The 24,250-nt window shown below is 38.0% G+C and overlaps 2 protein-coding genes across 7 annotated transcripts in view; one reads left to right on the plus strand and one right to left on the minus strand.

Moving 5' to 3' along the window:
• The first annotated feature begins 741 nt into the window (after nucleotides 1–741).
• Nucleotides 742–16,932, plus strand: nt5e (5'-nucleotidase, ecto (CD73)). The gene is made up of 9 exons (XM_017494380.3): nucleotides 742–1,340; nucleotides 4,073–4,292; nucleotides 4,925–5,113; nucleotides 6,019–6,216; nucleotides 9,307–9,461; nucleotides 9,632–9,740; nucleotides 10,994–11,143; nucleotides 12,824–13,024; nucleotides 14,134–16,932. Exons 1-9 carry the CDS (start codon nucleotides 987–989, stop codon nucleotides 14,298–14,300), a joined length of 1,743 nt encoding a protein of 580 aa, XP_017349869.1. The 5' UTR covers nucleotides 742–986; the 3' UTR covers nucleotides 14,301–16,932.
• Nucleotides 16,933–17,742: 810 nt separating this feature from the next.
• The window catches only part of snx14 (sorting nexin 14), a 39,115-nt gene continuing 32,607 nt past the window's right edge, over nucleotides 17,743–24,250 (minus strand). For all 6 annotated transcript variants that reach the window (XM_017494353.3, XM_017494367.3, XM_017494344.3 and 3 more), the window contains 8 exons: nucleotides 22,754–22,794; nucleotides 22,504–22,623; nucleotides 21,384–21,507; nucleotides 20,770–20,934; nucleotides 19,944–20,039; nucleotides 18,173–18,264; nucleotides 17,989–18,045; nucleotides 17,743–17,879 (listed from right to left, as the gene is read on the minus strand). In XM_017494353.3, the coding sequence (XP_017349842.1) occupies nucleotides 17,856–17,879; nucleotides 17,989–18,045; nucleotides 18,173–18,264; nucleotides 19,944–20,039; nucleotides 20,770–20,934; nucleotides 21,384–21,507; nucleotides 22,504–22,623; nucleotides 22,754–22,794 (719 nt within the window). In that variant the 3' untranslated portion in view covers nucleotides 17,743–17,855. The remainder of the gene's footprint in view (nucleotides 17,880–17,988; nucleotides 18,046–18,172; nucleotides 18,265–19,943; nucleotides 20,040–20,769; nucleotides 20,935–21,383; nucleotides 21,508–22,503; nucleotides 22,624–22,753; nucleotides 22,795–24,250) is intronic.

Raw genomic sequence — 24,250 nt, forward strand, 5'->3', positions numbered from 1 at the left:
GAGCCAGAATTCATTTAATTTATTGATTTTCTGCCCTATACAGCTGAACACATGGGCCTGGAGATCACACTATTCATCTTTCACATCCACCTCATCTTATCACCAAGACCATACAAAAGTTTTCCTTTATAGACCTCAAAGTCCAACTTGAAGTTATTTGGGCTGACGAGAACGAACACCTTCCCTGAGTGGAGTCGGACTGTCCCTGAAGAAATTGGCCAAAACAATGCCAGTTGGTGGGTTGAACATGGGACATAGACCTTGAGGTCAAATTCCATAGCTAATCAGCCAGCTATATCCGTAGCATCCAATGACTGCAGTGCTGTAAAAAAAAAAAAAATAAAAATAAAAAAATTAAAAAGCTTGTAAATGTTATCTGTTGTTGTGAACTGGCTGAATATTCTTTAAACACAAATGAAGATTTTTTTTTTTTTAAGAGAGATTAAACTCTAAGGTGACTTGTCTTGTTGGTATCTAACTCAGACAAGATTTCAGACAAGATTTCAGACAAGATATATAAACAAGATATTGATTGTCATGTTGGAACAGTTTTGGGCCTCTTTAGTTCCAGTGCATGGAAATCCTAATGCTAAGACAAATGTACAATACAAACTGTTTACAATACAATTGTAAACTTTGTGGTAACAATTTAGGGAAAGCCCACGTGGGCGTGTGATGGTCACGTGTCCACTTACGTTTGCCTGTATGTTCAAACTGTTTGTGCATTCCTAATACACCTTTCATGAACATGTAAGTGTCGAACGTGGCCTGATTCCTGAAATGAGTTGCTCTAAAGGGATAAGAACAGTTACAGGACGTTTAAAGTGTTGTAACTCCTCAGTGGGTTTAGAACGTGATAGTTTTGTTAGTCGTCACTATTGAGTTCCTCACTCCGCCTACTCGCGCGCTGCATTTAGGCTCGCTGCTGCGTGGTGTTACGCATTGCAACGTGTGCGCGCGCTGCCGCAATCTTGACACTCTACGGGATGCGCTACTTGACGTCGAGGCGCGCGCTGCTCTCTCTGCCCCCGCTGCTGCTGCTGCTGCTGCTGTGCTCGAGCTGGAGGCTCGTGGCGGCAGACTGGGAGCTCACGCTTCTGCATACCAACGACGTTCATGCCCGCGTCGAGGAGACCAACAAGGACTCGGGCAAGTGCACGAAGGGCAGCTGCTTTGCCGGCGTCGCACGGCGTTACACGAAAATCAAAGAGATCCGGAGGCACGTGCAGAACGTGCTCCTGCTGGACGCCGGGGATCAGTTCCAGGGAACAGTGTGGTTCAACTACTATAAAGGCAGCGAGGCAGCGCACTTCATGAACAAGCTTGGTTACGATGCCATGGTAAGTGCAGGAAAAATACGCACAAACTCCCGGCAGTTAGACAAAGGGTTTAGTACCTTTCCAGCCTGGACAGCTGTTACTGGTGTTGAAAACGCGCTGTGTATGTAAACATCTCAACACCTGCACGACAATACTCCCTTTGTTCCTTTTATGTAAACAAAACCTGCATATAGTCTGTAAATAATAATAATAATAATAATAATAATAAAGCTTATTAGACACAACATTTCTAGATAAACAGGATGTTAAGTCTTGCATGTTTCTCTTAGAACGTGTACTTATTGTAAGTTAAATATTTACTACATGCAGTTCAAATGAAAGACATGACAAGTAACTTCAAAGTGCTTGCAGAATATGTTCTCCTTCATGCAGACTATCAAATTATATTTATTTGCACAATACTGATATAGAGCAATATCTTTTTTTTCTTTTAATCTTTTATAAATAATTGATCATATTATAAACTATGAAGTAAAGCATGTTTTGTTTTCTCAGTCTTGTGCAGTGCAGTTGGTTGAAACATGCTCGCAGTGAATTAGATGGTTAAGTAATACCATGAATGGGTGTACCCTGGATATACCCCGCTTTGTGTAGAAAATGGATGGATACATGGAGTAATACCATGTAATTTAAAGTCTAGACAGAGCAGACAAACATAGACTTTATACAAGTCAACGATTTAAAAACATTAAAGCATTTTAACCTTAAATTTATCATTAAAGCTTTTTTTTTATGCATCATAAACCTCTCAATAGGGTCCACATGGTTTACCTCATCCTTCGTTGGCTCAGAATTGACAGTTTTGGAACATCAACAAGAAAAGTTATCTCTCGCTCTCTCTCCCTCTCTTGCTCTTGAAGCTAATTAGACATTATAATAATATAAATACAGATGAACTATTTATGTACTGAGAACTAGCAAAGCTCAAAGTCCCATGATGAAAAATGGACACTCCTTCCATAAATGTAAAAACTAAATAAATAAATTCATCAGAAAATTTCAGCATATCAACAATTATACATATTCTCTTCTAAATACTGTAGCAACACATTTTTAAAATTAGATTATGTCTAATCTAAGCAAATGTGTCTGTAAGTAAGTTGCTACTATAGACACAATAACGTATTAGAAAGAGGTGCATTCATATAAACCTGGGATTTGAAACTTCCCACCAATCAGAATTGAGAATTTAACAGCACTACACAATTCTACGAAACGGTGGATGTGGAAAAATATTGTCTGTCCATCCCATTGTATCCTGAGCTAGGGTGTGAGATTGTAACTGTGAATGATGACATGATAGTTTGTTTGCGTGTAAGATAGAAGACACGTCTATACTATACTTATATATGGATATGTGGACTCGAGGTGTAGATTTAGTTTGGATTGTATGCGTGAGCCAAATTTGGACAAGCCAACTATATTGACGTTAAATATGTGCCTTCCTTTATAATAAAACTCTTTCCAAAGAGATGTCATTAGTTAAGAGTGTCTGAAGCGGTGCAAGGGTATAACCCTGAACCTGACCCTGGATGTGTGTGCGGATAGACACAGAATTGGACGCAGGGAGGAGAGTGAGAAGTGTGAGAGCATAACAAAAGAGGACATTAAAATAAACTATGGTGAAATACATAAACAAAGTAAAGCTTCTCTGTTTGTGTTTAGTTTTGTTTTTTCACTGCAAAGCTGAAGTCATATTCTCAAACACTTGTTTACTTTGAACATTATTCAGAATTACTTACATTACTTACAATACCTTTGGGATCATTGAGTCATGACATGGCCCTCACCCAGAACTTGTCTTCTGAAGAAATTCCATTAAGCCAGTTGTTGTGACAACATTTCCATCATCATTAACAGATGAGAAACTTGGTGTTTGGTGTTGGCACTGTTGTTACGGGTGGAGTCTTGGAAACTATTAGGGTGCTGATGAGCTAGTGGACCTGGTTTAACCTCGGGAAGTACATCCTGTCACCCGCTAACCACCAGGGCCATCATTATAGCGGCCAGCACATTTTCGACTGGTGGTTTGGGACACCAATCTCACGTAAACAGTGAAGGCGTTTTCCCCATCGGTTCACATTTTCCGAAAGATGTTTCCTAGTGTGTGAGGGACATATCATCCTGTTCCTGGAGTTCAGGTGTTATGCAGAGTTTTGCTTAAAGCCCTAACCTTCATCTGCTGCAAACAAAGCGTTTGATGCCGAGCGAAGCTTTTGAATAACTGTAATAAGCGTGGAAGGTTTAGAATTCTCCGACAATTCATGGCTGTAATAAGCGTGGAAGGTTTAGAGTTCTCCGACAATTCATGGCTGTAATAAGCGTGGAAGGTTTAGAGTTCTCCGACAATTCATGGCTGTAATAAGCGCGGAAGGTTTGCAGTTGGACCTCACTGATTTATGGCATTAGATCACTAGGAACAGCTTGAGCGCAGCTGCGTTTAAGTCTCTTGGGTTGCTGTTTTCGGATTATCTAGAGGGTTGTATTTGTTGTTTGCGGAGGATAGTGACGTTAACGCTTTGGAAATTTTTGTTATAACATATCGAACATTATTTTGGGGTTCCATTTTCTTTCATGGCAGCTAAACTTCAAACTACAGAATTAAACAAACTATTCCAGAAATGTTACAATTGTTCATCATGAGGTTTGTTTTGGAAGCAAAATGAGGTATGACGCTTGAAACCTTATTGACCCTTGACCCATTTTTTTTTCTTTGCGACTACAATGTGTAGGCTCTAGGAAACCACGAGTTCGACAATGGAGTGGATGGTCTCAAGCCCTTCCTACAGCAGGTGAACTGCACCGTGCTCAGTGCTAACATAAAGGCTATTAACCCTGTTGCGTCACAGATTAGTGGACTTTATTTGCCTTATAAAATCATCAACGTTGGCTCTGAGAAAGTTGGTATAGTAGGATACACATCCAGGGAGACACCAGCTCTATCAATGACAGGTACTTTGATCTACAATTATTCTTGTTAATAGATTCATTACATTTTTTTAACGTAATGTTTAAAAAACTCCATTGAACTAGCCATGCCATGCAGAAGCATTTGTATTCTCATGCTTTCATAATGTTTTGTTTCCATTTGCCCTTTCCTAATGCTTTGCACTGATTTACTCTTTCAGAATGATTTATTGTGAATCATTTTCATAATGCCTCACGTTGATTCAGTTGTTCATAACGCTTTATGATTCACTCTTTGAAAATACTTTACTTCTTATAATGATATAACCGAATGATCAATAAATTCACTTGTTCATAAAGCTTTATTTCATAATTTTTTTCTTTATGATTTACTCATACCTAACACTTTCTTTTAGAGTCTATCCATATCATTTTTGATTAAATTTTGGTTTATTTAATTTGCAATACTGTATTAACAAGAATGATAAAAGATACGTTTACAATTGAACTGACATTTTTATTTATAATGGTATTTGATTAATCTTAATGCAGTGGATATTCCTTTAAAGAATTGAACATGAATTTAAAATGTATCAATAATAATAAAACAGAAGCCTTCTGATCTTGGTTTAGTTCAAAATTTTTTTAATGGATTATTTTGTTCCTTGTGGCCTCAGGACCATACCTGCGTTTTGAAGACGAGGTCACTGCCTTGCAGCAGGAGGTAAACAAACTCACCACTCTGGGCGTTAACAAGATCATCGCTCTCGGCCATTCCGGATTTGACACAGACAAAGAGATCGCCAAAAAGGTCCGTGGCGTGGACGTGGTGATTGGAGGACACAGCAACACTTTTTTATTCACAGGTACTTTTGTAAATTTTTTGCATGTAAGCAGTGAATGTGTTCGTTCTAAAACAGAGTCTCATATTATTGTTGTCATACCAATTGAAAACTTCTTGCAAGCAAATGGTATAGTCTGTGGATCCTTTAAGACCTGGTATTGTTGCAACACAAACCCCATAAACGCTATGCCAGATTATAAATTAATATATATAATATATAATGAATATATATAAATGAAAATACAATGATTCCGCATTGTGAGTGAGTCAGAACTCAGAGTGCAGGATCTTCTCCATTTACCTATCAACTTCTGTGGAGTATTGTGCAAAATTGTAGCCATATGCGTCCTAGGTTTTGCAAAAGGAAACTGTGCAATAATATTTGTAACCTGACCCACTGCATTGCATGCTTTTGTTCTCCTTTCGCTGTGGGGTAATCACATTCTCTAGCAATGCAATCCAGCCGTCTGGTTCATTTCCCAGAAACTCAGCATTATATTGTTCGATCTACTGTAACATTATATAATTTATTATTTATTCATTATAAGAAATTATCATTATACGCGTTTGTGAGCTCTTTCTCGTACTAGTCAGAAAACTTGTATTGAAGCTAAATTACAGACTGACAATGATGCGGAAGTGATTTTCTGGCAGACATTGCTGAAATATGAAAGGAATGTGTAATGGTGCCATCTTGATGAGTCACAGTTGTTCTAAGCGCTTCCACAGTTTCGTTTGTGAAAGTGTGAGAAAATTAGCGGCACTGAAGGTTTTGCAGTTTGTAGAACAAACAAAACATTTCAACTATAGGAAATAACAGTAAATGATGGTACATCGTTTCAAGTTTTTATTATGTGCATTCAGAAATTACTGAATTGCTGGATATGGCTGTATATAAGTAAAACGTGTGTCTCTGTTTGTGTACAGGGGATCCACCATCCAGTGAAGTTCCAGCAGGACCCTACCCATTATTTGTACAGTCCGATGATGGTCGCAGTGTGCCAGTGGTCCAGGCCTATGCTTTTGGGAAATACCTTGGCTATCTCAACGTGACTTTTGATTCTGAGGGAAAAGTTTTAAAAGCCGTAGGAAATCCAATCCTCCTGGACAGTAACATACCCGAAGGTGAGTGCTGTAAGAAAACCTTTTACCAGATATATGAGGCTTTTATCAGACATGTTTGTCGTTCTCAGTTTTAGATAATCCACAGTGACAATAGGAATGTTCCTGATGTACAAGTTGGAGACGTCAAGTACAGTACCGAGACCTCATCCATCTGATTCAGAATAACGGGACTTCTCAATGATTTACTAAAAACATGTTACAAATGTTAGAGGAGTTATATCGTGATTTTTATTGTTTTCCTTTTGTTTGGGTGTGTAATGTACTGGTTTGTGCATGCATAAGATCTGCAAAGTCACAAAGCTCATAGTCTCCCCCAAAGGGATTTATTTTATCTAACGGAGAACCCTGCTCCAGACCTGCCCAAAATGTGTCGTTCGAAGTCCAGATATTACTTCTGTAACACGTCTACATCACAGAGTGCATTATTAGCATAACCCCACCCAAATGCAACGATGAAGAAAAAAGATGAGATTTCAGTGAATTCAGGTGCAATGTCATGGTTTATTTCAGTGCGAAAGTAAAATCCCTTTGTTTAGCCTTCCGAAAAAATGGACGTTATTTATGACGCTGTACCTGAGCAGTACAATTCAAATGTTTGCTTGTGCACAGTGCATTTTATGGAAGACAGCTTCTTGAACCTGGGCGAGTACAAGACAGGTTACACTTTGATTATTTTATCATCATTTATTTATTTTAAGTATCTACTATTGACTGTCTAAATGCGGAGTTTTGTGTTGTGGCCCAGAGCTCAGTTGTAGACCTCTACTAACGTGCTAGCTAAAGTTAGCTAAGTTGCCTCTGTTTTTTAAGTGTGTGTTTGTATGTTGGTGGTCTGATGTTGATTGTAGCTGCTGTTGTGATTGTATCTTGAAACAGTTTATATCAATCGAATCACAAGAATCTTAGCTTTCCAAAGATTTTTTGCATAAGCTGTGTACACAGCAGCTGTGTGCATAGCATAGTTTTGCACTTATCATTGCATCGGCCACCAGCGGGCGTTGGAATTTACATCGTATCTGAAAGGTAAAAGAGCTACAAAATAAAAACTTCAAGTCGTGTTTGTAAAGTTGGTTCCGCTTGATCATCTGCATTTTCTGAATCTGACTCGAACCGATACGGTAAAACTGACGACTTGCTGCTTGGGAGCTTGGAATTGCTTTAGAAGCTTTGGAGGCTCAAGATAACCCAAAGGGCATTACATTTCTGACACACGCTTGAGATTTTTGGCCAGTCACAGTGTAACGGGTCAGCTGGCCAATCAGAGCACTCTGGGCTTTTCAGAAGGAGGGGCTTTGGAGAAATCAGAGTGTTTCAGGCAGCCTAGAAACAGAGTTACTGCAATAATGTACAGTATGTGACAAATAATGCGTTTTTTGAACATTAAAGCATGTTCATCTATTCTAGAACACCCAATAAACAAAACAATTAACGTTTAAAAATCATGTCAAAATTTGGAAGAATCACATGTCAGAGTATGAAAAGATTGCTGTTATATAAACGTAATCAACAACGACGTCGTGTGAGGTGATGCGTTTCCTATAACTGCATGTCTTTAAGCCATGAGGACTGCATTTCTTTTAGTTATTAAAGAAGTACAAGACATGCTATTGATCCATTTAGTTAACATAGACCAGAAAGCACAAAATCTCCTGTCCTGAAGTCTTTCCTCTGGCGAGACAGCTTTACAAAGAGCTAAAACTGGAGACTCCTTTCATGACTTAAAAAAAAAAAAAAATTCTGTACAGGAAACCTCCTCATATCAACAATTGCACATTTTTCTCAGTTTTGTTATTTATAATCTGTGTATTAGTAAGTTTGTATTATGTTTATTTACCTTATTTTGTTATTTCATAAAGACTCAGGAAAATGTTAGCATTGTTAGCATTTTGCCTCAGCATGGATTCAATGTGCACATGTGCAAATATGTTGCTGAATTGACTGCATTCACTGCATATTAGTGGCTTAATCTGTCAACAGTGCATGACCATTGAGACTCCTCAATTACTTGAGAAATACATTCATTATATATAAGCCGCTGTGGGCAGACTCTCGACTAGTCAGAAGGGGAAAACAGTTACACAGATGGTCAAGAAAGCAGCTAAAATATACATTGTTAGTCTATTCTGCAGTCAAGTGCACAAGACCATTTTTAACCAAAATTTATTTTTTCTTAACATATCACTGATATCAATTTTCATGAAATGAGTGCACTTTGTGTGTGTGTTTTTAAAATTAGTGTTTGACTAGTAAAAACAAGCAGTTACGTCTATCTGAGAGAGGATAATTTGCAGCCGTGAAGTGTTCAGATGTTCTTCACTGGTTGTGAGGGGGTGTAACCGTTCCCCCACACCATCATACCGTGAACACTAGCACCACCATGGACTTGTACCGGGATCCGTGAGCATGATCAAGAGGAGCTTGTCGTTTTCTCATCAGCACTCTAGTTTTGATGCTGCCATGTTAAGGGAGACACACTTGCTTGCTCTTCACATGCACCAGACATGCCTGCTGTAGTCCATTCGAAACAAAGTGCTGTGTTCTCAGATGACATTCTGCACACAGATGTGATTTCAGATTTGATTCGAATGTGGTTGTGGCCCGTCTGCTTGTACGCTTCTCACCATGCTTTTTTCACCTCTCAGCTACCAGCCATGATCACTGGTCACAGTCCCCTCCAAAAGTATAGGAACAGCAAGGTCAATTCTATTGTTTTCGCTATACATTGAAGACAGGTAGGTTTGAGATCAAAAGTTTATATTATTTTTACATCCAGTGTTAAACAACTCAGAACATGGCACCTTTGTTGGCAAACCACCCAATTTTTAGGTGAGCAAAAGTATAAGAACAGATAAGTCTTAAAGTAAATAACACTTAATATTGGTTGCATTTTCCTTGCTTGCAATAACTGCATCAAGCCTCATGCTGATATCACCAAACTGTTGGTTTATTCTTATGTGATGCTCTTTCTGAATTTTACCACAGTCTCTTTCTGTATATGAAAGCCAAAGACACTAGGGATAAATCAACTGTAACTGTTTTTAAAAAAAAATATATATATATATATATATAAGCCTGTCTTCATTCTTCTAGACCTCGACATTAAGGCAGATGTGGATTCCTGGAAGGTCAAATTGGCCAATTACTCGGCTCAGTTCGTGGGGAGGACTCTGGTCTATCTTAATGGGACATTTGACGAGTGTCGATTTCGTGAATGCAACATGGGAAACTTGATCTGTGATGCCATGGTCAGTCATCAATCGTTATTTATGCCGTTAGATGTCCGTGTTCATTTTATGCTGTCCATAGATGAATGATTGTCTTGAATATTATCATTAGTATTTTATATATAATGGATTTTTAAATTTTTATTTTGTTTGAATTATTAGTTATAGTGTTGTTCTGTCCCTTGTCGCAGGTCCATCACTATATCAAATATCCAGATGATCTCCAGTGGAACCATGTTAGTGCCTGTATTTTAAATGGAGGAGGAATACGAAGCCCCATTGATGAGAGAAGCAGAAATGGTGTGTGTGTGTGTGTGTGTTTGTGTGTTTGTGTTTGGTTGTACACACTTCCCCTTTGTATGGAGCCTTTTGAGACACCCTTTAAGTTTTTCAGAACTACATAAAGTAGAAAATCAAACATGATCAAAAGTGTGACCTTGTGAAGCGTTTTCTCGGGCCTCTACACATTAGTCAGAATGTTAAGATGAGAAATATGGTTAACTGCATGTCATAAGTTGTAAGACATGTAACATGTCATATGAAAAGAACACCACTGTGGCGTAAACTTCCCTTTTGAAGTCAGTCTCTCACCCATAACGTCTGTGCGTGCGTGCATGCATGCAAAGAAACGATCATATCAACACAGGTCTCATGGACAGGATTAGCATGTCCAAATTCCAGCAATCTACTAAGGTGAAATAATTTGGTTTGTCTTATTCAGATGTAAGTGCAGATGCTATAGGTCTGGTCCTGCTCTCATGTTTTTTTTCTCCATGAAGTGAAAATAGCCTTCTCTGCATTCCCGGTTCCTTGGATTAACTGCTTTAAATTGCCCCTCGGTGTGAGTGTTTGTAAACTGTACGTGTTGTGTTGAGTTCCAGGGAGTCTGGATCCACCATGATCCTGACCATGATAAAGCAGTGATTAAATATGAATGAACGAGACAAATACATAGTTAATTAATGACTTTTTTCTCAGTGTATGTTGAACTATCCACTAAATGTAACTGCTAAGTGAAGATCACTAGATGAAGGATGCTTTCTTCACTTGAATAAAAGGTTCAGGATCTTGACGCAGGTCTACTGAGATTGTGATATCTCAAAAAAAGTTTTCGACTTTCACAGACGTGTATTTCACATCAGTATTGCACACAAATGTTTCACCACACGAGGATTTTTCATTATGACACATTCAACAGTGTGGTTGAAACTGTTTCCTTGGTGTCTTGCAAGACTATAGACTCTATAGAGTCCTGTACAGAGTCTAACTGACTAGCGAAATTTAGTTTATCTAGCATATCTAGTTTAGATACTAACCAACCAACTGACCTATTAAATCACTCACAGATTACATAAGCTTGTCACGTATCCATGTCGTTATATTCAAATAGCAGATAAACTCTTGTTTTTATTATTAAAGATTTGAGTGTTCATGTGCATGCTGGTAAATGGATTCACATTCCCCCAGGACATATTATAGTCCAGAAGTCTTTAGTCGTGTTGATCTGAAACCTCAGACATCATCTTAAGATGACGGATGAATTTGTATCTCAGGTAGCATCACTATGGAGGATGTGATCTCTGTATTGCCGTTTGGTGGAACGTATGATCTGGTTCAACTGAAAGGTTCTACACTGCTCCAGGCCTTCGAGCACAGCGTACGCAGATATGGAGGAAGCACTGGGGAGTTCCTACAAGTCTCAGGTAATTACCTGTCAGTTTTTTACTGTCTCACAAGAAAAAGGTACAAAACTGTGCTAGTGCTTGTCACTGTGTTGGTACCTACAAGGATTTGTGTTGTATTAGATTTACTATCCAAACCTCACACTATCCGTCGTTACCCAGATGAGGACGGGTTCCTTTCTGAGTCTGGTTCCTCTCAAGGTTTCTTCCTCATATCATCTTAGGGAGTTTTTCCGTGCCTCCGTCGCCACCGGCTCGCTCAATTGGGATAAATTCACACACTTAAAACCTGTATCCTGTGTTTATATATTTCTCAAAGCCGTTTTGAGACGAAGACCGTTGTAAAACGCGCTATACAAATAAAATTGAGTTGAATTGAGTGTAACGATCACCTGGGAAAGTGAATACATTTAAAACTCACTTAACCCCAATCCTTGAAAAGGTTTGAGATTTGTACCTAAGGACTGTTGCTGTAACAATTAAGCCTGTCCTGTGCACACCCCAGAGTCTTATTCACAATCTGCTCATAATGTCTTTACTATCCTCCCCCTCTATGCACTTATGCATGAACTTGATTAATGATTAGATTTGTAATATACGATGACACTCAAAAGAGGACACAAACCGCTCCCAGTTTCTTCCTGAATTCATTTCACGGAATTTTCCTTGTCAATGTTTTCTTTTGCTTCATTTGTGTGTGTGTGTGTGTGTGTGTGTGTGTGTGTGTGTGTGTGTGTGTGTGTGTGTGTGTGTGTGTGTGTGTGTGTGTGTGTGTGTGTGTGTGTGTGTGTGTGTGTGTGTGTGTGTGTGTGTGTGTGTGTGTGTGTGTGTGTGTGTGTTTTTGTTTGTTTTAGAGAACAGGGAGTCTCAGATACATACTAAAACTTTCAAAGACATACCCTCGAGAGTACCACCATAGTGACTGCATGCATTTATGTGAGGTTTATTTTTCTGAATGTGGATCAATACAAATTAAAAAATATATAATAGTATAACATTCATTCCTGCCAGCTTTGGGGATGTTTATTAGACTTTATTGGAATCTGACATCTTTTGTTTTCAACTTTACAAGGCTATATCACTCCTATTTATTTATGGAAGGGATGCAGAGACTAATAAGGCATCGCTTTGCATCTCTTCGTATCATATCTTGTATATCTATACATGTCTGTACATAATATTCAAAGAATATCAACTATGATACCTGTAGCCAAGATATCCATGGTATTCAGTGGCTAGAAAATAGCTCAAGAATATAAAGAGTGAATTAGAAGAATAGCATGTTTCTGTCATTTCCGCATAAATGCATACTTTCTCACAAAGCAGATTGCAAAATGACTGAAGTAGTAGAAGTAGTAGTAGAAATTGTAGTAGTAGTAGTAATACAAGAAGACGACGTAGTGGTGGTGGTAGTAGTAGTAGTAGTAGTAGTAGTAGTAGTGGTGTTGAATCACTCATAGTCAATAGAAGTGACGTGCTGTTTCCCAAAGGTATATTTAGTCCTGGAAGTAAACACTTTTTTCCCTATCCTGGTGTAGCTGTAAGATTGTTCTGGTCCACCATAAACATATCAATGGTATTTGACCTCTTGAAAATAGACCATGAACTGTGGGAAGGACTCTTCTGATAAGTGCTAATGACACAAACAAGCTGATTCCGCTAGTCCTCATGGTATGTGCGCGTGTGTGCGCGTGTGTTCAGGATTTCAGATGGAGTATGACCTGACTAAGCCCCCTGGTGAGCGAGTGAAGAAGGCGAATGTGTTGTGTACTCAGTGTCGAGTGCCGCACTACGAGCCCCTGGACCCTAAAAAGGTCTACAAGGTCATCATGCCGTCCTATCTAGTGGATGGAGGAGATGGTTACTCAATGATCAAGGAGGAGAAGCTGAAACATGACAGTGGTGAGTCAGTCTGCATCCAAACTGCAATTTATTACACTGAGTTTATTATAATTTCACATAAGGATATTAATCCCTCAGTACAGCATGTGTGAAAAGTAGTGAACACCTTTCATTAGAAACAGCAATAGACAATGATTTCATGATTAGACAACATACATACACAAACAGTTAATGTGTGGATGCAATCTCATCTGTCTGCTTCGTCGATTTTAGACTAGTGACAGAAATATTTTATAGATTTATGTGTGGTGAACACTTTCAAAAGAGGAAAATGTATATTAATATGATAAACTGTTAGCTCAGACATAAATATTTCAGATATTGTTATTAACTTGCTTTATATCACACTATTGAGTTTTTGAATCTGTTTGGTCAGAAGGTGTTGATTTAATTTTCTCTAACAGCAGCTCTGACAATAGTGTCTGCTCAAGTCAAATCGCAAATCTGCTCATTCTAATGTGATCTTGTTTCTGTGACAGTATCAAAATGACGGACTTGTACAGCAGACACTACAATAAACAGATTAAAATGTGTCTGTTGACTGGATGAAGTGAGATGTTTGTTTCGCATTGTTGGAAGGAGAGGAATATATATTAGTGAGGGCATGACTGTTTTAAAACAATTATAATGGATAGCCAGTCCCTCTATGATCTTGTGATCACAGAAATTAACGCAAAATAAGCTCTGCAATAGATCTTTATTCAAATCTTTCAAAATTACCGCAGATTTTGACCAAGTTGTGTCATGTGACATCATTCTCTCAGTGTAAAAAAAAAAAAAAAAAAAAAAAGCTCCATTGATCATTTTGTTTAAATTATTATAGACATTTTTACTTAAATGAAAAAAACTAAAAAGCTCTCATATCATTGATGCATTATAATGGAAGAACAGTGTAATGCTTTTAAAACTTATAAAAATGAGTACAGTCTCTTTTAAACTCGAGGGTTAAAGGAAAACACTGGCAAATGCTTGATGTATGACCGAAATGTTTCAGACAAAATACATGTTGTATTCCAGACAGAAGTGGTAAACATGTCTCTCGTTTAGAAAAATAAATGCGGTGCAGGTGTTCATGTGTTGATATTGGTTAACATTTGATTTCCCCACAGGTGACCTTGACATATCCATCTTTTCGGGCTACATCTCGGAGAGGCAGAGAGTCCATCCGTCCGTGGACGGACGAATCCGTTTCGTCAATTCTGCTGTTCGAATCTCAAGTCGGTTGACCACTGTACTGCTCTTTGTGCTGCTTTGGGTCTCGCATTTAAGCTTGTGAGCTTAGTCCAGTACACCCGTTGTATCGCAGTTGTATATATCAGTCTATTTGTGATATTTTGTAGAGATTTGCTATAGACTTTTTTTTTTTTTTTTTGTCTTGTATACAAAGAGAAACTTTAGTTGGTACATACTTGATTTGTATGTATTCTGTCTATTAGTTTGTTTGAATAATGTTTTTTAATTGACACCGGTACCAAATTGTTCTGGGAAATTATGTATAGACATGTATAAAGTCTTTGTTAATGTCAGATATAATTTGTGATTTAAAACCTGCAAAAAATCGTAACGGTTAAAATTATATCTAAACATTACTTATTTATTAACAAGGCCAAAGGTAAATTAGCAATAAGAGTTATTTGAGCTGATCTGAACTTTCTTCCACCAGTCCAAAGACACGCATTGTAGGCTTATTGGCATTTCCAAATTATCCGTAGTATGTGAATGTGTTGTGTTGTGTTGGCCTGCCGTCCATTCACTGGAACAGGCTCCAGGCTCCCCTGCAACCCTGTGTAAGAGGTATGGAAAATGGATGGGTTTTTGGTCATATGTTTTGTGGTTATGTACTAGTTGTTGTTTCCCCCCCATGTTTATTGGCGTTATGTTAGCTTCATATTGCTACCTTAGCCACTATCCTTAATAAATGATTATTAAAGAGTACATTTATTTTTACACTATATATAGTGCAGGTGACTTAAATGATAAGATGAACCACACATTTTAGCTTCCACAATGCCATTGTAAAGAAGTATCAACTGCAATTTTAGATGACTGTATGCAATTTATGTTTTAAAAAAAATTTTTTTTAAAAAAGATTCAACTGCTCAACTAGATCTCAAATAAGAAAATTGTGTGCCAAGGCCATGTAGGAAGTTGACTGGAGAAGGAAGTCGTAATTCCGTACGAAAAAAGTTCTCAGGGAGCCAGAATTGGAGAACAAAAAGTACTTTGTTGCCATCTGTTGCTGTTTGCACTGAAATGACCTTGAGCTTGCTTGTTTTTTTTGTTTCTGTAGCTCACTGTAGGTATAGTTTAGGGACCTCGAATGGGAGTTTCACTTAATGGCACCAACTTTCTAAGCATTCGGTCTAAAGGCTTTGCTTTGTTTCTTGTGTTCCTTCCTGTAACTGCAAGGCTATTATTCAGACACTGCCTCAGTCAGATGGAGAAAATGCATCATCTATATATAAAAAAAAAATAAAAAAAAATCTGATTTCCATTGCAAATGAGATGGGAATCAAAAGTCCCCAGTTCCATGGGTCACAGAAGCAGCTGTGTTCACTTTTCATAGTGGAATTTTAGTATCTTTCATCTGATCTAATTGTTCATTAGGTTAAAGGGCAGAGGGGAAGCATGTAAATGCTTGATACATACAACTGGTAATGGAGCTGAAGATAACCTCACAAACATATGGGAAAACTGTCACGGCACATGTAGAATGCTCACCTTAGTCTTTTAATCTTTGATTAATTTTCTATAATAGCACTTTTACAAAAATTAATAATTCAGTTCTAATAGAGAGTTATTGTGGAGGTTCCTAAAGAAGAGGTCGTGAGAAACTAGGTCACAAGAGAAACTTGCATTCTCCTCTTTTGTTTCATTCATTTTGCAAATTAATATTAGACATACCTGAGATGCTAATATTTGAAATGTTAGTGGGAGTCACATGCAGAATAGCCACATCTTTGTCACTACTGCAGTAGCGTAGAACACTGTAGTACACGTTTATTGAGTACGAATACTAATCGAGTTTCCTATTACTGTTTGAATTTTAAAAACATCTCACGTTGCCTTCAAACTTACCGAAAGCTCTGTTCTGGGTACCAGCCTTCCATGCCAGCCTTTCTATAAAATAACACCCCTTCCCACTAGATGGGTAAGTCAGTGTAAGTAATATCCCTTTGGTTTTTAGTCACTTACATTACACATATGCACGTTACTGACATAAATGTTCAAATGTTACAGTATTCCTATATTATAAACCACAATGCCACCACCACGTTTCATACTTAGGATGAGAGCTTAGTGTTGGTGTTTAGTACTTTTCCATCTTTTGTTCTTAAAAATTGGTCCCAGAAATGTTGTCCAGAAGATTTTTTTTAGACATGAGACATACAGCAATATTAATTTTTTAAAAAATATTTCCTTCATTAAAACCTGTTTATGTTCAGTAAGTTTTTTTTTATTTTCATTTTTATAGTGGAGGATAAAGCAACTTCTAGAGCGCTCTAAGTCTTTGTTACCTTTGGGTAATTTGTTCTTCAACTTTGCAGATTGTTTTCTTGGTGTGATCTTTGACACCTACTTTTTGGGCATGCATCAACGCTACCAAATTTCTTGTCTGTAAACCTGTTCTCTTATTCTGGCTGGATGAACTCTCAGAAAGATAGATCTATATTCCATATTAATTGAATATTTACAAGGGCTAAATGGCATTTACATTACTCCACCAGATACTACATCTACGACTGTCCACCTCTCTATAGGGAATGGAAGTATCTACTCAAATAGGTGTTGTCATTAGCTGTTCTTTTATGATCTGTACATTATTAATTCTGAGCTCAGAAACTCAATCTTTGTGCACGTTCACACTCAATGTCCATTCCATAAATAATAAAGTTCTCCTGCTCACAGTTCAATTAAAGAGATCTTCATTTTCTTTGGTTTTTCCTGTTCAGAGGTCAGAAATCCAGATCAGTGGTCAACAGATCTTTTAGTACCAAAGCCCCCAGACTTTGTAACCTCGTCCCCTAAAAATGCTCATGACTGCAATTATCTCTATCCTTTTCAGAGCAAACTTAAAACATACGGTCATGTTTTGTTTTTTAAATCTCACCCTCCATTTTTACAGGGAGTGTTAGAGAGCCACTAAATAAATTGAACTGCAAAAGGTATACATCAATTATTTTTGATGAGAACAAGTACATGTGATTATGTTGTATTAGTTTCGGTATAAAGTATTTGTCATATTATGGTGAAGGCTATTCCACATTTTGGTAATTAATCTAGGTTATTCCAAGGGGTTCACAAACTTTTGCAGCACAGTTGGTGTTTGTTTTCACATTATATAATGCGTTTTCTGTCAGAACAGTCTAGTAAAGTTTTCCTTTACATCAAGTTTACCCAGATGAGTTCCTCTCAAGGTTTCTTCCTCATATTGTCTTAGGGAGTTTTTCCTCGCCACTGTCGCGCTCATTAGGAATAAATTCACACATTTAAAATCTGTCTCCTGTGTTTATATGTTTCTGTAAAGCTGCTTTGAGACAATGTCCATTGTAAAAAGCGCTATACAAATAAAATTTTATTGAAGTGCTTAAGCAAGAACGGCCCAAAATGTACCTAGTATTCCAAAAACTTTTTAGGAACACTAAATAATAACTTGCTTTGTGCGGTTTTATATTCTTTCCACTGGCAGAAAACATCCTGAAATAAAACCTAAAGTGTTCAAATTAATAATAAATACATTTATTTCAGCACTGCAATAATAAACACTGGAATGTCAATACGTCTCCAAAGTATTTAAAAAATCCGGAGGGCATCCGAGTATTCTTTACATTCATCTATTTCTTGGGTTTTCTTTCTGTGTGAAGAGACAAAAGAGGGGAAAATCTGATTTCTAAGGCTGGCCTGTAATGACATCACATGACAAGTGTGTGGTGAGGAAAGAGTAAAGAAAACAATAGGTTTACCACACTGAGCTCTGGGAAAAGCTCCTCAACTGCAATGTCTAGCAGCACATAAGTAATCTAAAAATAAGAACAGGCCACAATGACACATTGCTCATCAGGTCTCTCTCTCTCTCTCTCTCTCTCTCACACACACACACACACACACACACACACACACACACACACACACAAAATCTCACTCTACCTGTTTGTTGAGGAGAGGCTGCTGGAGGCAGTTGAAGAGCAGCTGAATTCCCTCATATTTGTTTTCCTCTCCTATACACTTACCCACGACATCTAACAGATCAGATAAATCACATTACTAACCCATGATGCATAGAGCTGCAACAACCGTTCCGATGAATTTATTTCAAGTTGAGGCGTGCTATTAAAAATAAATGAAAACAAAAAGCTTATTGTCACCGAGTAATATACGGGGTGTCTCAGCCGTTACCAAGACAAACAGCAGTCGCTGGGCTGCTGGGACATATGAACGTTTACACAAAAAAAATGTGGTTTTCATGACTATACTGTCATTTCAGAAGAAGGTTTGCATCCTACTTGTGCTCATGAGTACCAGTACGATGGCTAGTTCGCCATGTCCAGGCGCCATGTCCATTAATTTCCTAAAACAAGCTCTGTATGTTCCATCTGCAAAGTGCTTATATTCAATGTAAATTATTAATGTGCTCGTTCTAATACGTTATTGTTCCTGTGGTAACAACCACAAGTGTGTAAATAATATGCTTTCGGAGGGGAGGTTTGCCCACATTAACTAGTTCATGCAATGCAGATGCCTCAGTGAACCACTGTGCTGTGTCCTTAAATATAACTGTATCTGAAGCATAAATTTCCCTTACAGTTCATCAAAATGAAATGTTTATGGTGAAATGATTAAGATGAAGTTTTACCTATTGTCTTGAGGTCACTTTAAGTCTTGCGCGTGAATGAAGCAAGCTGATAAAATACTGTTAATTAAAATAGCACACGACTCGCATGAATTTGAGCATATAACTTACGACCACAAAAATGTTAGACGTTACTCACGGCGTGTATTTTAACTGGCGACATAAGGCAGTTTTTTTGACTGGCAAGAGAAGACAAGTTGAGGAGTAGTTGAGAAAGTCTTGTACTTTTTGAAGGCATTCATGGCACTAATCGTCACAAAGCTGTATGAATTATAGCATTTAAAGTGCTGTGTTTATGTTCCAAGAAAAAGTGTCTCTCAAACACTTATGGCATCTCCCGTACGATCTCCATTGCATTCGGCTGGTTGAGTGCACGTTTACGTGGTATTTCCTGCATTTATGCTGCGTTTTATGGCCGCTCATGCATTGACAATAGTATGACCCATTTTAGGGGTGGTCAAATTTATACTGATGTTTATCTTTCAGACAGACTGAGCACTGCGAAATACATTTCACCCGAAACTTTCAAGCCTCCCCCCTACATCTTGTTTTGACGTCCTTCAAAGGGATCCAGTCTTAATTATTTATAGGATCATCAGCCAAATATTGTTGGCTTTAGGCCCAGTTATGACAACAGCTCACTCAAACGTAGCCAATTGGATAAAATGCAGTGAAGGAATTTGTTATTGTTTTATTATTGCCATGTTCCTGCTGTCAGATTTATCGAAGTTTGCTCTTTACTTGTAAGGAGAGACCTGGAGTCCTTCAGCTAGGAATAACATCCATAAACCGCCTGGCATTTCCATCCAGTTGATGATTATCTTGTTCTAAGAGGACTGGAAATAGAGAACTCTGCTCTAGCTTTTAACCATCAGCCGGCTGGATCATTCTGAATGGTGGACTCAAGAATCTCACACTGGGGTTCATGATGTTCTCATTCCAGTGCAACACTCAACCCCCATTACTACGCCAGTGTGACAGAATGTCTGAGGTGGTACGTTGAGATTAGAGAGGCTGATTTTCATGTGCACTGTACAATGTTATCAATTTAAGCAAGGCACTACCAACCTGGCAGGTAGTTCATCATCTCTTCAAATGTTTGCTTGGCTCGTCTCTGTTTGTCTTCCGGGGAGCGCTCTTCATTGTTCTCACAGAACACTGCGTCTGGGGGTGAGATTGAGGGAGAGGGGTGGAAACAGAGCCTTCATCCAGTATTCAGTACAACAGATACAGTGATTCAATACGCATTAACAAATGAAAAGTTCACAGAGGGACACCCTTTAAACTTGTCCTTAACGTCTGGGAGGCTCATTAAAAATAAATAAATAAATAAATAAAAAAAACAAGAAAAAAACAATAAAAATAAAACTATACACGACAAAACAGCACAAAATGAAACAGAGACAGAGAGTACACTGTTGCCTAGTGCAGTGTTTTGTTATTTTTTTTTAAATTGTGGTTTCACTTCTCAGCAAAAGCAGCTGACCTCTTCCTCTATAAACATCTAGAAAAAAAAAACAAGTCTGCTACATCACATGGCTCTTGAGCCCTCCTATTATTATAAAGATGAGTGTAGCTAAGAAGAAAAGCTATTTTTGCTTTGCACCATGCAAAAAGAGGATCGCAAGATGGCTTGCAGTCTCACTGGGAGCATTTACTAATCTCAGTTCCTCACACAAAGCATTGTAAAAGGTCATTTTTTACCAAATGACGTCCTTTCAATTAGTCACCTGTCCCAAAACCGATGACTTGCATTGTAATGCATTTAACTGGTTAGCAAAAAAATGTGCTAACCAGTAGGAATTGGAAATATGAGTGAGATAGATGACCATTGAAAAGGGCATATGCACTGATAATACCATAATAGTGAAGTTTGTGAGCAAGTAAATCAGACCTCTCAGGAGAGTGATTAAGGAGACGAGGCGGTGCTCCTGTAGGATCTGGTCCAGTTTGTACTGGACGTATTGGTCCATGTACGCCTCCAGAGTCTTCTTAAAGAGTATGCGGCCTGCGTAGAGCACGTGGTGCAGCCAGTCAGGCATGTGGAAAACCACTCGACCTAACCCACACACACACACACACACACACAAACAGTTTAGTGTGAAAGCAGCTATAAATAATGTATTGTGCCCCTCCAGAATTACTGGCACTGAAGCATTTATCTACATGAGAGTTAAATGGTGATAAATAATTAATCATACATACTACTATTCACCTATTCAAAAGTTAACATCCCCCGGCCCTTAATGTATTGTTAATGTTTCTCAATTCAATGAATATTTCTTGATTCTTATCTACTGCTTGATTACATTTTCAGAATTTAGACTACCTGAGCTGACGTTTGTTTAAACAAAACTGCTAAAACAACGCTTCAACTCGCGATGTATTTGATATTTTAGAGTAAAATCTATTACTTGCACTGCATTAAAAAAAAAGCAATACAAGTTGGACAGATAGAATGTTGGTTAGATAAAGTTTAGTTCTAGACCCACATGTGTGGTTACTCACCCACATATATCATGTAGTCATAAACACCCTCCAGCTCCATCCGCTCCAAAAAATAGTTCTGCTTATGCTTCCTGTCCATGCTGTCGGCTTGGTCAGCATTGTTTTTATAAAGAGCGTTGTAGAGCTAAAAGGAGCAGAGAAAAAAAGAAAGAAAAAAGAAAGAAAGAAAAAAAAGTCACGTAAACTCACCGTCCACTTTATTAGAAACACTTGTACATTCATGCAGTTATCTAATCAGCCAATCATGTGGCAGCAGTGCATCGAGAGAGAAAAAAACAAACATGCAGATACACAAGAGCTTTAGTTAATGTTCACATCAAACACCAGAATGAAGAAAGAATGGGCATGGATATTGGGACCAGATGGGCTGGTGTGAGTATTTCAAAAACTGCTAATTTCCTATGATTATTCATAATAAACCAGTTTTGTCTCAGTGTGCTAGTTTTATTGCACTCGGGTACTGGGAGCTCAGTGGTTATGGTGTTGGAGGACACAAGTAACCAGGAGGATGTGAGATGTGAAATACTAACACTAGCAAAGAAGTTTGAGCGAGACCTTTAACCATGACCTGCTCAGCTATATGCTTAGATTGCATTCTGCCTAAATAAATAAATAAATAAATAAATAAATAAATAAATAAATGGGACTGCTAAGTAAATACCTCGAACTGTATTGTTAAAAAAAATGTCAGAATGGAAATTAGCCCCTGCACAAGAAGCGATTTTACACCTTAAATGCCCAAATCACTTTAACAGTACAGTTTGAGGTATTTAATTAGCAGTCCCTTTTATTTAGGCAGAATGCAATCTAAGCATATTGCATTGATTTTAAATAAAGAACAACATATGGTACTTATAAGTTTATAATTACATTTAATGTTATGAATGTGCATGAAACAAAACTAATTTGCTCCGCCCTTGTCAGAATAAAAGAGCTTTCACACATTTTATTATTTTCTTTTTTTTTTTTTTTTAAACAGAAAAGCACCTTTCGTTCTGCTATAAAAAAAAAATAAAAAATTTTAAATAAAAAAAAGCTTGCCTCCTGTGCCGAGACCTGATTGAAGAAGCCTATATAATGTCAAGACTGAGTTTCGAGTTTTACATTTTAGCACAAGTACCTTTTTGTTGCTGCCAGCAGTGGGGCTGAGCACGGTGAGTTCGGGACGGCTCGGTTTGGGTCTCGGTTGCTCGCACGAGTTGAGGAAGGACTGGAGGAATGGCTCCAGGTTCTGTCCTTTCTGCACAGACCAAGCATCTCATCACACCTCCGTTTACAAATAGACTAATCTTTTGTAAGAAATCTCACTGACACGATTATTGTGGCAGTTTGTACTAATGACGTAATAAAGTACATGCTTTACCGCTCACCTCCTTGATGAGTTTCCCTGGTACTGACTTAAATATCCTTCCTGGAACGTAACAATGCAGAAATGATGGAAATGTTTATACAGTAAGTGCAACACACAATCACTGACCTGTACACCTGAATATTCATGCACTTGTCTAATCAGGTTGCAGCAGCACAATGCATACAATGCATACAGATACAGGCCGACAGCTTCAGGTAATGTTTGCAACAAACATCACAATAGGGGAAATAAGATCTCTGTGACATTAACGGTAGCATGGTTGTTGGTGTTAAGACAGGCTGGTTTGAGTTTTTCAGAAACTGCTTCTTCTGTGGGGTTTTCACACACAACAATCTGTGGAGTTCACATAGAAACAACCATTGTGCAGCAGATTTGCATGTGGCATAACCTTGTTGACGAGAGAGCGGTCAGAGGAGAATGGGTAGACTGTTTTGAGCTTGACGAGGAGGCTTAGGTAACTTAAATAACCCCTATTTACAACTGTGGTGAGCAGAAACGCATTTTTTTTTCCAATCTTCAACTGTCCAGTTTCAGTACGCCTGTAGAATCATTCTGATGTTTAATGTGAAGCTCTTGTATCTGCATGATTTTATGTATGTATTGTGCTGCTGCTACATGATTGGCTGATTGGATAATTGCTTGAATTTGCATGTTTTTCTAATAAAGTGGTCGTCAAGTGTATACAATGCTGTGAAAAAGTATTTGCCCCATCCTGATTTCTTCTGTTTTTGTTTATAGCTCGTACTACGTTGTTTCAGAAATTAAAACAAAATCTAAGATAAAACAAAGGTAACCTGAGTAAACACAAAATACAGATCTTAAATGATAATGTTATTTATTGAAGCAAAAACATTATCCAATACCAACTGGGCCTTTGTGAAAATGTATTTGTAAATGTACTTACTAATTCCCCAAATCTATGAACCTGCATTCATAATGGGGTTCAGCTGGACTAGACACAACCAGGCCTGATTACTGCAAACCCTGTTCAATCAAATCAACTTATAAATAGTACTTTTTCAACAGCATGAAGTTGGTTTAATGGTCTTACCCTGTAACACACTATGCCAAAGTTGAAGGAAATTCCATAAATGATGATGAAGGTGACTAAAATGCATCAGTCTGGGAAGGGTTACCAAGCTATTTAAAAAGGCTCTGGGACTCTAAAGAACCACAGTGAGACATATTATCTCCAAATGGAAAATGGTGGTGGAAGTGTGATGATGTGGGGATGCTTTGCTGCTTCAGGGCCTGGGCAACTTGTAATAATCGAGGGAAACATGAATTCTGCGCTCTACCAGAAAATCCTAAAGGAGAATGTCCGGTCTTCAGTCTGTAAATTGAAACTCAAGTGCAATTGGATTATGCAGCAAGACAATGATCCAAGGCATAGGAGTAAATCCACCTCTGAATGGTTAAAAAAAAGCTAAACTAAAGTTTTGGAGTGGCCTAGTCAAAGTCTTGACTTGAACCTATTCTGGCAGCACCTTAAACG

The sequence above is a fragment of the Ictalurus punctatus genome, chromosome 2 (genome assembly GCF_001660625.3).
Source record: "Ictalurus punctatus breed USDA103 chromosome 2, Coco_2.0, whole genome shotgun sequence".
NCBI lineage: Eukaryota > Metazoa > Chordata > Actinopteri > Siluriformes > Ictaluridae > Ictalurus > Ictalurus punctatus.